Source organism: Lineus longissimus, chromosome 1 (assembly GCF_910592395.1).
Source record: "Lineus longissimus chromosome 1, tnLinLong1.2, whole genome shotgun sequence".
NCBI classification, from domain to species: domain Eukaryota; kingdom Metazoa; phylum Nemertea; class Pilidiophora; order Heteronemertea; family Lineidae; genus Lineus; species Lineus longissimus.
This window is the reverse complement of record NC_088308.1, coordinates 8930216-8944109: the sequence shown is the minus strand read 5'-3', so window position 1 is coordinate 8944109 and position 13894 is coordinate 8930216. Positions and strand designations below refer to the sequence as shown.

General features: G+C 41.9%; 2 protein-coding genes across 2 annotated transcripts; one reads left to right on the top strand and one right to left on the bottom strand.

Moving 5' to 3' along the window:
• Window positions 1-1629: 1629 nt before the first annotated feature.
• On the bottom strand, window positions 1630-8003 carry LOC135498937 (prefoldin subunit 1-like). The gene is made up of 4 exons (XM_064789469.1): window positions 7915-8003; window positions 4178-4344; window positions 3079-3163; window positions 1630-2477 (listed from the first exon to the last, which is right to left on the bottom strand). Exons 1-4 carry the CDS (start codon window positions 7957-7959, stop codon window positions 2388-2390), a joined length of 387 nt encoding a protein of 128 aa, XP_064645539.1. The 5' UTR covers window positions 7960-8003; the 3' UTR covers window positions 1630-2387.
• A 177-nt stretch (window positions 8004-8180) lies between these two features.
• LOC135498931 (suppressor of SWI4 1 homolog) lies at window positions 8181-13666 on the top strand. Its single transcript, XM_064789454.1, has 10 exons — window positions 8181-8280; window positions 8774-8947; window positions 9336-9659; window positions 9969-10045; window positions 10249-10356; window positions 10699-10812; window positions 11394-11537; window positions 11935-12077; window positions 12226-12294; window positions 12804-13666. Exons 1-10 carry the CDS (start codon window positions 8263-8265, stop codon window positions 13226-13228), a joined length of 1596 nt encoding a protein of 531 aa, XP_064645524.1. The 5' UTR covers window positions 8181-8262; the 3' UTR covers window positions 13229-13666.
• The last annotated feature ends 228 nt before the right edge of the window (window positions 13667-13894 follow it).

Sequence of the window (13894 nt, the reverse complement as noted above, 5' to 3'; positions counted from 1 at the left end):
CATTCCAATGACGATAATCCACTCCAGTCTCTTATATTGATGACACACTTTGCAAGGACCATACTTTTGCCGGACCTTACCAAAGGCAGTCCTGGGACAGTATGCAGGTGTTCCTATAGCCTACCCGAACTAAAGACAGTTCAATCTTCCAGCCTGCCCATATCGAGGTGAATGCATTCCAACACATCTGTCCTGAAGGTGAATAGCGCCCTTGCAATTGCAATGCTATGTCCTCATCATGGACAGGCTGGAGCTGGTATGTCCTTGGAATGGTCTGCAGCGGAAGAAACGGCCAGGTTGCACCTGGCTTCAAGAGCAAAGTGAGAACTTGGCTCAGTCCAAGGCAGTAGGTCATGATCTTTGCAATAGAAGAGACGGCCAGGTTTTACCTGTCTTCAAAGACGTAGCTCCGCTGAAAGCAGTAGGTCACGATGTCAATGATTGTTAAAGAAGAGACAGCCAGGTTGTGCCTGTCTTCTTGAACATAGTGAGAATTTAGCTTAATCCAAGGCGGTGGGCCCTGATGCCTGTGGTATAGAAGAGACAGTCAGGTTGTACTCGGTGTCTTCTCGAGCATAGTGAGAATTTAGCTTAGTCCAAGACAGTGGTATGGCCCAGCTTGTGTTGGAGATCGATGTCGTAGGCAAACCTCAGATCGCTGATCGTTCGGCCCGAGATCGTCAAGGGTGACTCAAGTTCAAGGAGGAGACCTGTCCTTGGAATGAGTTGTCCACAATATGGGCAGGCTGGCGGGTGACTTGTCCTTGGAATGAGTTGTCCACAATATTATGGGCAGGCTGGAGGTGATATTGTCTTTGAATGAGTTGTCCACGATATGGGCAGGATGGATATGATATCGTCCTTGGAATGAGTTGTCCACAATATGGGCAGGTTGGAGGTGATGGTGTCCTTAGATTGTGTTGTCCACAATATTATGGGCAGGCTGGATGTGATATTGTCCTTGGAATGATCGAGTTGTCCTCAATATGGGGAGGTTGGAGGTGATTTTGTGTTTGGAATGAGTTGTCCTCAATATGGGCATGTTGGAGGTGATATTGTCCTTGGAATGAGTTGTCAACGATATGGGCAGGCTAGAGGTGATATGTCCTTGGAATGAGTTGTCCACAATATGGGCAGGCTGGAGGTAATGTTGTCTTTGAATGAATTGTCCACGATATTGGCAGGATGGAGGTGATGTTGTCTTTGGAATGAGTTGTTCTCTCATGATAGACATTCAGGGAGTGAACTGTCCTTGGTGTGTACAACCTGGATGTGTGTTGGTCTGGGGGATCAATGTTCGTTATGGATCCTTGGGTCAATTGTCCTCAAATGGACAGCCTGGGAGTAAGTTGTAGGAGATAAATAGATTATACATGTACATGTACTTGCTATATGCAACAGCAGTGCTTTTCCTCCAGGACAAATTATCCCAAGTAGTACACAACCATGCCTACTTACCAGCGGCGCACAAAAATCATAGTCTCCTCATAGTTTCACGAAGGTTGGAAAGACGCACCGCAACGGTAAATCAGCATAGAACTCCCCAGTAAAACCCCTTTCCTCTGAGGTAATCCGAGGGCATACCTGGCTATGTTTTTACCAGAGTACAAGTTGACAATCGCGGGAATATTGAATATCAGTAGTACTTTGTTTACTATATTTTTAGTCTTTACAAACAAAACAAAAATTGTACAAAAGATTGTAGCAAAGATTTTCCCTCTTAAGCACATTATTCAACTCCCTTGCTTGGATTCAATAATGTTGGTATCTTATACAATGCAGGAGATGTTGGGACTTTAAGAAAGATATGTTAGAAATTAACTGTTGACCACCTCATTTGGCTTCTTTAATACTCTTATTGGAATTTGCACACAAAATCATGAGTAGTTTGAGGTGAAAAATCTGTTCTCATAACTGAAAATATGTAGGCCTCAATTTGCTGCATTTGTTTCTTGATTTAGAAAAACAAGAAAGGGTTTAACCAGACAAGAATGAAATTAATAGGTGCAGTACTAAATTGCTGTCTAAACATGCAGTTTCACAAAAATTGCACAGTTCACTTTACTGATGGGTTTAAAGCCGGGTACAGGTGAGTTTCCAATGTTTATATATCATTTCAGCCATTCACTCATTGCCCGTAAACCTGTATGGCTTAGTCTTTAAGTCACAAAAATGCTTAAGAGGGGGTTGAAAAAGTGTTGGGAGGGACCAAGCCCTCAAATTGGAGCACAGGCATTGGAGCATTTTATTACAGCGTTATGACATTGAAAGGCCAGCTGGTGCCAGTCAGTGTCCCGAACTGAATCCTGTCACTGTCCAAAAGAAGAATCCACAAAGGAATTCACAAAGCAAATCCTTTCTAGTCCATGACAATAATTTTAGTGAATCTATGACCGTGCCATTTGTTTCGAAAGAACCATTTCACGTATATTGTCCTCGCTTTCTTTGATATTTTTCTCCAGGTAGATTTTGTGGCTCTGGAATGGTGAGAAAAAAGGTCTAAATAACAAGCAAGACTTGAGAATAACGAATAAAAATTTCATTACGTTTGGGGGTAGTTTAAGGGAGTTCAAGGATTAACCCCTTCATGGCTGTAGACAAACCAGGCTTAATGTAGCCGATGAAAAACTTGAGGAACACACACCTTTTTCTTTTTCGACGCTTGCTCTGCACTTGGAGTTGATATTCTCCAGGGAGTATTTCTCCTCCAAGGATTTTCCTCCTCCAAGACAGGATGAGCATTTTTTTATGTGACACTACGGTTAGGGGTCCATTGGGTTTATTGGCCTGTCAGCCAGAGGTAGAATCCAATGCAAGCTCATGTTTCTCACAGACATTTAAGGGGGTCTTTTGCTTGCCCTGGTATAGACATCAGATAGAAGGAGCCTAGGTTATAAGTCTCATTCGAAGGACTGTGAAGAGCCAGGAATTTAAGTTCCTTGAACATGCTGAAAGCCACACCACTTCGTCCAGAAATACTACAATCATGGGTTCTCCATGGGATTGAACCTGGGCCCTATTACATGGTATTGGTTGCAGCAGCTTAACCACTAGGCTATGACATTCCTGTGAACTTACATCAATATTTGAAATTTTTTCATCTGCAGACTTCTTCTTTTCTACCAAGTTATCTTTCACTTGAGTCATTGGGGTAAGAATGAACCTGGAAATACAATCGAAATCACATGTCAAACAAGGCGATCATACTGCTGGAATTAGAAAAGAAAAACTCCTTCAGATTGCCAAATACAGACACTGAAGGGGTCATCCTGAACACATTTCTCACTCGACAGGAAATGATAGGAAATGTGTAAATAGCATCATTATTTAATTCATGACCATTAATATAAACCGTAGTGGATGCTATTTGGTCAAGTTCTAATTGCTTTATGATTTCAGGTTCTAATTGCTTTATGATTTCAAGTCCTAATTGCTTTATGATTTCAAGTTCTAATTGCTTTATGATTTCAAGTTGTAATTGCTTTAGGATTTCAAGTTCTAATTGCTTTATGATTTCAAGTTCTAATTGCTTTAGGATTTCAAGTTCTAATTGCTTTAGGATTTCAAGTTCTAATTGCTTTATGATTTCAAGTTCTAATTGCTTTATGATTTCAAGTTCTAATTGCTTTAGGATTTCAAGTTCTAATTGCTTTAGGATTTCAAGTTCTAATTGCTTTATGATTTCAAGTTCTTATTGCTTTGTGATTTCAAGTTCTAATTGCTTTGTGATTTCAAGTTCTAATTGCTTTATGATTTCAAGTTCTAATTGCTTTATGAGTTCAAGTTTGAGCCAAAATGGTGGTCCCTATAGAGGCCCTCGCACCAGGCGGAGGAAGCCACTGCTGGCCACAACAAACAACAGCAAACAAAAGACCGCATGGTCGCACATCACAGGATCTTTTGTTCGTTGTGCTTATATTTACGTTTGTTTGGACCCGCAGTGGCTTCATCCACCTGGTGTAAAAGGGTCTATGGTCAACCCTTAAGTAAAGGGATTAAAGCCCTTTCATTTATGCTTCAGATGGTCTTAAATTCAAATGTCAGTTAAAGATATGGCTGTACGCGAGGCACTTTGAGGGGGCACGATTTGTTCGGTGGAAAGGCGCCCCACACAAATTTTATAATGTAATGTAACGTAATGTAACTTATTTTTCTTTTGATCCTTATTTCAACTTACATTCTACCAACTCCTTCATAAGTCTTTGTGTCGTCCGGTAAAGTGGTGAGTTCTTGTTCGACCAAGTTTGAATGGACAATCTGTCGCTTCAGCTGTTCCTTTTGCATGTCTGAGACCTTGATTTGTTGCCTCGTCTGAATCATCTTTATCTGAAGGTCTTGGAAGGCCTGAAATGGACACAAAGTTATTTTTATAGGTCGCTGCAAAGATTGTGTGGAAATTCAAATTCAATATCTAAACTGACACCCAGATTATGGAAGAAGAAGATGATGAACAAAAAATTAAAAGACCACATTCGAAAGTTGGCCAGCGGGTAACAACAAACCTTTATCTTGACAGTGCACCATGTCATGCTCACTGTGCACGCAAATGAACTGCGCATGGCATTCGCAAGTATCAGCTGACCTACTTTCAAATGTGGTCTATGTATGGTAAGTTGGGGCAGGGCTTTTCATCCGAAGTCAGATGAGCGGGTAGCCTAACCCCCTAGGCCTAGGTAATTTAGGGAATGCATCTTTTGGACACAGCTTAGCCACTCTGTTGAGGACCAGTTTCGGTTAAAATTTACAATCCTCGATCGGAAATGACGTAGTTTGATCGCATTCAACTAAATCCATTGAACAGTTCCAGTTGCGCTTCTTTAAAAGTTAAATAGTAAGCGCGCAGCAGAAAAGCCGAAGGCTTTTCTGCGAAGCGCTACTATGGTTAACGTGCATACGACGTATCCAATGTAAACAATGTTTCTCAAGTCCATGGATTCGTTTCAAATGGCTTAAATTTGACTTAAAATGGCCGCCAGAAGAGATAAACGCGCGAAAGTAGTAACTCGACTATTCTGAGCTCCGAGAGAGAACCACATGATTATTCTCACTGTTTTTTAATTAAACTTCAATTTCAGGGGGTTTACCCCCCGACATATGTGTTTTGATTTTTGATACTTTAGTGATAATATCCAAAAGATGCTTAATATGGATAAAATCCCGAAATAATGAACCAAAAGACGGGCAGGCGTTGCGAGAAAAAAAATTTTATTTTGAGATTTCAATAAACCTTTTGAACGAATTCCACATGAGCCGTGGTGGGATCCGAAGATATCGAAGGAGGAATGTATGTTTTTATGGGGTACCATTGGTTTTGCAGATCTTCTGTTTTTTTCTAAAGAATAATCAATATTCGCTAGCAGGCTTTTTATGCTCCCAGGTATGAAGAGGGTTCTATGATCCTCAGGTTCTTTGTTCATCAGTCTGGTGTCTTCAAGTCTCTTGGCCAGCAAAAACCCTTTCCAACCAATTTTTTATGCATTAACCATTCGGCAACATGTTGGTGGGGAAAAAACCTGATCCCTAGATCCCTGACCCCTTGAATTGGTTGCCCAGGTACGACTACAAGCAATTGTCTCAAGGAAGCCACCAGTACGACCTCTTGGGAGTCTTGCCAATATCATGCCAGTGAAAAGGAAGGGTAATGATGGTTGAGGGTTGCAGTTAGGGTACCATCAAAGGAGTACCTCTTCCTCGCTCTGGGTTAAACGTGTCAAAGGACTACACCATCATGAAGGTTTGGGGGTTCCACTCGAGCGCCCCAGGGTAAGCAGCTCGGAAGGACTTATGAGTCATTAATTGAGAGGCCAATAGGGGTTTGAGGGGCCTTCCCCCCCCCAATGCACTGGCTAAAACATGTCAGAAGGATGGGGGTTGGGGGGGGGGGGGGGGCTCTCCATGGCGACAGTTGCGCGAGTTCAATAGAGCTTGCACTTTACATTATAATCTGCCAGAGTCCCAGACTACGATAGTCTGGACACCTTTCGGGGGGGGGGGGGTCATTTTCCATTTCTTTGCCGGCTATTATGACGATGGAGTTGAGTTACTGCTAATGCGATACACGGAGAAAACTGTCTATCAAAACAAAAAATTGGCGGAAGGAACTATAGCAGGGTCCCAACCAGGGGGTTTGGGGGGTTTCCCCCCAACCTAAAGGCGCTGCGCGCTTACTAGGGCACTGCACTGATAATAGGGAGCTCTAGCGAGCTTTATGGTTAGAGAGTGTGTGTATACCATCAACGAAAAAAACTTGACCCGGAACCAGAAAACCTCCACACCCAGGTGACATTCTTGCACGCGAATCGTATACGCTAATGCACAGCAATTTACCTGGGGAGAGATTTTCTTTTTCCAAACAATTCAGCGGGACGCTACGATGTTTACGCACAGAAGTTGCTGTTCGGTTGAAGATTTCGTCAAAACAGGGCCGAATCAAAGTGTAACGATACCCTGGGGCGAATCGAAATGCATTAAACAACAAGCTGCATCGCTGCCAGAGATTATTTTTCTCTTTCCGCGAAGAAATCGTGCTTTTAACTGGCAAAATTCGTCTGCTAACTTTTCCGTAGTTTCAAGCGCACCAACATGATCGGTCCGGGGCTGCCCGTTTCGACGACGATTTCGTCAATATCATGGGGTGTGACAATATGTCGACGGTCTGGTTCCATTAATAATGCAATAATCTTGAAAGTACATTGGTCTCAATGTCTATTTCTCCGTTTCCATGACAAAATCCTACCTTGAAACCTGAAACCACTCGTCCACAACACAAGCCATTTCTATTTTCAGAAAGCGCATGCGCACTAACTCAAACGCACGCGCTGACCTCAGGTCTCACTAGCCGGTGCGGAGGCCAGGCCTACTTGCCTCCAAAAATGACGCGACGTCATTTCATGCATACCCCTGTTCCAGCGGCTGTAGACTTGACAGTACCTTACTCTCACACAAACCTATACATTTCTGAATAGCTTGTCTCTTGAAGAATACATCTGACCAAGTTTCAACGTCGTCTAGACTTACAGTCATGCATAGACTGATGTAGCACAATGCATGAGACACCCTGTATATATAACGCAAATTTGAAAAATTTCACCTCTATGCCTTATAACTTCAAGATTAACACCTGATCACCACTGGCTAGTGAGACCTCAAACTATTCAGGACGGGGGGGGGGGGGTCGGCTAAGGTGTTTTTGAATTAGAATATAAATCTTAATTACACTTGGGTCTTGGGATCATTATGCCTATCTCCGGGCAAAAATACCTATCCTTCTCCTGTTGTGTTTAGTTTCCCACATTCTCCCCACTTATTTTCTATACTGCGACAGCGTCTATTGGGTCAACTGCCATGATGGCATCATCCTAACTATATCCCCCCTCTCCCACCCACCAACTACTCGCCATCAATCATTGACATTGTGTGCTAGCCAACTGCTTCTTCGGTCAACTGTCATGATGGCATCATCCTAACTATATAACCCCCCCCCCCCCGAGTCTTCTCGCTCACCAGCCCTATTAACGAAGAGCTCCCTATCAAGGCCTGAGCCTTCCTCATATTATTATTAATAAACCGATGACGATGACCTTTTTTTGGGCCGTGAATGCCAGAACGGGGATTGTATTGTAAACTCGTTCACCAGTTTCATTTAGGCTACAACCAAAACCCAATACAATCGATGGTCATTTAATTTTGCACTGCAGCCACCTGCCGCCCTAGTTAGGGTTTGATGTTGGAGATTGGCATTGATTGGGGGCTGGCGAAATAAGAGTGCAAAATAGGCTGAAGTTCCTCTTAGATTTACAAGAGATAGTGGGGACTGATCTATCCAATCAATTAGATGCAAGAAAATGGCATTCTATTTCACCAATGTAAACATGAAATAGGATCAGAACACATATATGAACAGCAGATCGGCACCTTTTTCAGTTCTTGGTCGATTCCCGGAATATTTTGAGCAGCCATGATGGAATTTGTAAAGGAGGAGAAGATTCTGTTGACTACTTTTTTTGTAAAAATCCCCTTATAGTTTATTTGAGCACATAATTGATTCGAACGTATAGTCCCATAGTTTTATATTTTTTATTTTAATTGGTGTAGATTTAACTGCTATAAATGTGATCAAAATAGATAAAAAGTAGTCGAATAATATTTTGTCGCTTGATGATCTCTATTTCCGTTGAATTTGTATACTTCCGGTGCACGTGCGTGAAAAAATCGTTCTAACTTCCCCTTTTCTACTAGTTTTGATCACTAAAAAGCAGTAAGATGCCGAGAAGAAAAAAGGTATGTCTCGATTAATGTAAAAAGAATCTATCGAATTCATCAAATGCCAGGCTGTGCGGCTAAATGAATGACCATGTATACTGACAGTCAGTAATCGCGTACATTTGTATGCTACCATATTTCGCCGGTCCCCAATTAGTGGCTTCTTTCAGCAGTTCAGTTGCCACAAGTTTAAGCTAGCCAACAAATGAATGTGCTCTCAGCAGACGTCACATGTGTTCATTGGTGGAATGCAAATCCTTGCCCACAGCGTGACATAGGGCCTGGCGGGCAGCAGCGTCCATCTTTCATCATGCTGGCACATGCTGTTAGTGTTCACTGAGGCTGTTGTTGCGTCATCTCGTTGGCTGTGGCCGGACATCCTGACCATCCTCCGTCTCTGGAGTTGTGACACAGTAATAAACCGGTGGACACTGACTACTTCAGTTTGATGTGCTGTGCAACCTATCGGTTTCAAAAACAGCGTTTCATGTGTGGTCACCGATATTTGCAGATCAAAGAAGACAAACCCAATAAAGGCAACACCCTTGTGAATGACAGAGAGGAGGAGTTCAAAAAGGCACCTCATTCATTTGTAATCAATCGAGGCCATGTTGGCAAGAATATTTCCGATCTTGTTCTGGATATACGGCGGGTGATGGAACCTTACACAGCATCAAAGTTGAGGGTAAGTTTGGGCTTTATCTTATATATTTGGGAAGATATCCTTTGCTTACATTTACCGGGACTTGCAACCTTTTAGGCCCCAAGTCCTAGTAACTACCTTTCTCATCTTTATTGAGTCAATAAAGTCGACATAATGCATCAACATCTGTCAGACGAACGCATCTAACAAATATAAAGTAAAATTCAATTGATAGAAAAAAATAATGTTTTATGTTTGACTCATAACCCGAGGATGTCTTCGCTTTGCATGAAAGCTTGCCTGTGAAGATCAAAAGTGTCCATAAAGCCCTGGTAACTGCAAGACGTTCTTGCATGCTTGCTAGAAATATTTTTATTGCGATTTACTCTGTTCCTTTAAAAACCGCAAATGTTGTCGATTTCTTTTTCAGACAAGAAAGAAGAATGTGCTGAAAGACTTTGTCACCATAGCTGGGCCGCTGAATGTGACACACCTGTTGCTACTGTCAAAAACCGAGTCATCTACCAACCTCCGCATCTCAAGACTGCCCCGAGGACCGACACTGACATTCAAAGTGAACGAGTACTCTCTTGTGAAAGATGTGATTTCATCGTTGAAGCGACACAACATGGACCCGAAGCAGTTTAAACATCATCCGCTGCTGGTGTTAAACAACTTCTCTGGAGACGGCATGCAGATGAAGCTGATGACGACCATGTTTCAGAATATGTTTCCGTCAATAACGATAAACAAGGTAATTTTATTAGTATCTTTATGCAAAGTTTGTCAAAATACTGCACTTGTAGAAGAGCTTTGATAAAAACAGAAGAAGTAGCGTGCTTACAGGAAAAACACTGCATTCGTCGGATACAGATGTCGGAAGTTGAATGCATCAGCAAATCTTTCCAGAAAATAGTCCCGACTCGATGGGTTGATGGAAACTCAAGATTGATTGATAGTTGTTTGGTTGTGGTTCTAAATTTGTAATAGAGCTCACATAACTTTATGATATTAATAACGGTTACATCATTTTTTAAAGGAGGGTATTTCTCTTTATTTCCAGTTGAGCCTATCAGATGTAAAAAGGACAGTACTGTTGAATTATGATGCAGAGACAAAGACAGTTGATTTCAGACATTAGTAAGTATATGTGAGAAATACCAAGGCCTATGAGAATGGAGAATTCACATGCCTCACTGTGTATGTGTATTGAGATGCATTATACAATCTTATGTACCTTGCATTACCTCATTCTACTCTATGGATAAAGACTGCAAATTATCTGACTTCTCTGTAATTTTGACATGCTCTCTTAGATTTTACATTGTACTTGTCTATTTCAGCAATATCCGTGCAGTTCCTGTCGGTATGGGCAAAGCCGTCAAAAAACTCATCCGATCCAAAGTGCCAGATTTGCACAACTTTCAGGATATCAGTGACTTTGTTTACAGGTCAGTTAGTTGTTTCTTAAAGAGATTCAGTTGTGGCACAAGTCTTTATTTAGACAAGCTGAACGTGGTAAAAATAACTAAATTGGTGATTACTTCTGATGCAGCTCATTGGCTACATAAACCTGAGGGGAAGTCGAAACTGCTAACATTTATCAATTGAAGCTTATCCTGCCTAATAGGTTTTAACCGGGCCGGTCGAAACTCCAAATTTTTTATTGCTCCCACTCCAAGGACTTTCATGAGAATTAGACATGTGAGAAATATTAACTTGTGAGAATCGGATGATTCACGGATTTTGTGAAAAAGTACAGTATGCTATCCGGAAATTCTATCTTATTTCAGGGGTGGCAACTTGTCCGAGAGTGAGGGTGAAATGGATGGCCCGCAGAATCAAGTGACTCTACCACAACACGTCCCTGGTCGTGGCAATATCAAGTCTTCACAAAGTGCCATAAGGTGAGTTGTTGTTGTTTTCTTGTCTGTCGTAGTTGCGTTCCACTGTGGTTAGGCACCAGGAATCCTAGCCCTTAGCATCTGTCTTCAGCATGCTATATAACCTATAGCTGGTTGTTGGAATTGGTGAGTGCCAGGGTGTTTCCACACATCAGCAGGCCTGCACACTGCAGCTAAGTTTATATGGTTCCCAATCTACTCCCAAGTCCATGTCATTTTGGAGCCACCAGGGCATTTCCAGAGGCTAGTAGGCCAACACACTGCATCTTTAGGATTCCCAATCTACTCTGAGACCCGTGTCATTTGGGATCAACCTTCAGGAGGATGTCACACTTGATGGAGTCTAGTCTTGATAAGGAAAAGGCTCTGTACTGGCAGAGGGAGGCTTTAATTTATGTCCACTTTTCTTCCAAAGTCTAGCCTGCTGCAGCAGTAGTCGCCAGCTAGTTAATTATAGGGTACAAACTGCCTTCTCGCCAGGCGCCTAGCATAGGATGAGCGTTTGGAAGTAAAAAGTGTCTCTTAAGCCAATTCTGGCTGGCCTTCAGCAGGGATGACAATAACAAACAAAGTTTTCTTCATAGGCTGACTGAGATTGGTCCTAGAATGAAGTTGCAGTTGATCAAGATTGAGGAAGGCGTGTGCTCTGGCCAGGTGTTATTCCACGAGTTTGTCACCAAGTCGGAAGAGGAGTTGAAAAACTTGAAAGAGTTTAGAGAAAAGAAAAGGTAAGTCCTGGGAAGTGCGATAACACACTGGCAGACCACCCAACTTGTGGTTGGAAGGTTTTGGGCTCGAGGTTTACCCAATGCCAAGCGGTACGTTCAACTGGCCTGAAAAGTGGCCGGGTGTAGCACAGGAGTACACTGGAGGAAGTCGTGGGCATCCCCAGGCTTTCCAGAGGAGAGTCGATTTTCAAAGTACAAGCGGAATTGACATCAAATTTTGGAAAGATTCCTGCATGAAGGCATTTCTAAAACCAGTCTAAAACCAAGATTTTGCTCTAAAGAGGGGTTGTTAAAATTATCAGAGGACAATGGATCTGTGTGTTTTTAATCAAAAGGTCTAGATTGGTGCACTGAGGTCATGTAACTTAATCCAACATCTGCATTCTTTTTTTTGCAGGAAATTGAAGGAGCAGCGGAAAAAAGAACAGGCGGAAAATGTCCATCGGAAAGAGACAGAGAAGGAGAAGCTTAAGGAAAAATCGATAGCGGGACAGAAGAAAGATGATACGGATTCTGAGGATGGTGCTCTGGAGGCTGATGGTAAGTCAGGAAAAATATATGTATTTAGGCCTACTCTTCCTTCCCTGAGATGAAAAAGGTTATTCACTTCTTTTGTGAAGTTTTATTGCCTTATTTCCACGTTTTTAAGATTTCTCTCCTGATCATGCATTATCGTTTCTGTCTGCAGTTGAGGAGGAAAAAGAGATGAATGATGCTGACTACTACAGAGAGGAGGTCGGGGAAGAACCAGCACCGGGTAAGGATCTCCTTTATCAAGAATTAATAAAGATTTAGTCTTGCCTTTATGCATTGCTGGTGATAAGTCAGATTTATACCCGTCCCCGGTTAATAGGAACTCGGTAAAATAGTTTGAGCGCGCTTTTGCAAGTTGTTACTGAATCTTTGATACCATGAACCGCTGTGAGGAATTTGCAGGAGCAAAAAATTGCTTAATTTTGGTGGTAGACGATGTACCCCTGTATTGAATGAAAGGAAAAAGGATCGAAATAGTTATATCAGTCAGTGACAGTGGCGTGAAAATTACCAGTCAAAAGAATACGTAGCTTATTGGCTGGAATTTTTTTCTTTCAAATTGGCAGAAATTGATGGAAGTGCTAACTCAAACTAATACTGTGTCGACGCTATTCAGCTTGTTGAGGAGGGGCCTATCTTACATGTTATAGGCCTATGTAAAACAGATGTGCCCCAACCAGCTTAAGTTAATATTATCATGCTCATTGTTGTTATTTTCCATTCATCTTTCAGAGCTCTTCCCAACAAGTCATAGTCATGGTGGTAAAAGGAAATTCGATGGAAAACCTGGTGGTTTTCCGGCACGGAAAAGAGGGAAATTCGATAAACCACAGCGAGGACGAGATGAAGATAAACGGGTGGGCGGTTTCAAAAAGGATGGGAAACAATTTAAAAAGGGTGGTAAAGACTTTAGTAAGGGTGGCAGAGACTTCAAGGGAAAGGATAAGGACTTCCGAAAAGGTGGTAGAGACTTCAAAGGAAAGGATAAGGACTTCCGGAAAGGAAAGGCATTTAGTGGAAAGGACAGTCGGGGCAAGGCTTCTGGTGGGAAGGACAAAAGGTTTGCCAAAAAGAGGGATTTTAGTAAGGCACCTGGTGGTCAGGCTAGGAAAGGACATTCGAAAGTTGGAGGTATGAAGAGTAGAGGAAAAAGGTAGTGTTGAAACAGCTACATGACATGTAGACTTTGTTGTGTACAAGTGACCACTTTTCTCTGAAAGGAATATTCCTCTAGTGAAAATAACATAAGATTTTCATGGTGAGGGATGAGTTTTATCTGTTGAGAATGCTTTTGTCATTGAGAGTGTAAAGAAGGAATGTACAGTCTATCCAGATAGGAAGGTTTTCCTAAAAATGACTCTTTGTTTGCTGTGTGTATTTCTTTTCCATGCATTCCCAATGAGAAGGAATGGAGTTTGGTAAGGAAACCCTTTTAAATAGGGAGTTTTTCAACAAAGCTACTAGAATCTAACTTCATGGTGAGAGAGCTGTATAAGAGAGTTTACAACAAAGTTTGGTGTAAAGAGAGTCAGCTATTTGGTTATTCTTTACTCATTTGGTCAGCGTAATAAAGGATTCATAGGATATCTTCATGAGATATATTGGTTATTCTTTACTCATTTGGTCAGAGTAATAAAGTATTCATGTGATATCTTCATGAGAAGACATGGCGACTATAACCTAAAGAAGAAGGAAAACAACTCTGGGGCACAGATTGTCCTGTGGGGTTATCTGGGGACAAATTTTCCCAGTTTCCAAGGGTGAGTAGTCCTTGAAACTAATTACCAGCAGATGAATTGTCTGAGAGGGAGCCTACACAATCT

Coding starts and splice junctions, on each gene's coding strand:
- LOC135498937 (XM_064789469.1), bottom strand. CDS start 7,959: ATGGCTGCTCAAAATATTCCGGGAATCGACCAAGAACTGAAAAAG. Junction 4,345..7,914: donor TCGACCAAGAACTGAAAAAG/GTGCCGATCTGC, acceptor TGTCCATTTCAG/GCCTTCCAAGACCTTCAGAT. Junction 2,478..3,078: donor AAAAAATTTCAAATATTGAT/GTAAGTTCACAG, acceptor TCACCATTCCAG/AGCCACAAAATCTACCTGGA.
- LOC135498931 (XM_064789454.1), top strand. Junction 8,948..9,335: donor ACACAGCATCAAAGTTGAGG/GTAAGTTTGGGC, acceptor TTTCTTTTTCAG/ACAAGAAAGAAGAATGTGCT. Junction 10,813..11,393: donor TCTTCACAAAGTGCCATAAG/GTGAGTTGTTGT, acceptor TTTTCTTCATAG/GCTGACTGAGATTGGTCCTA.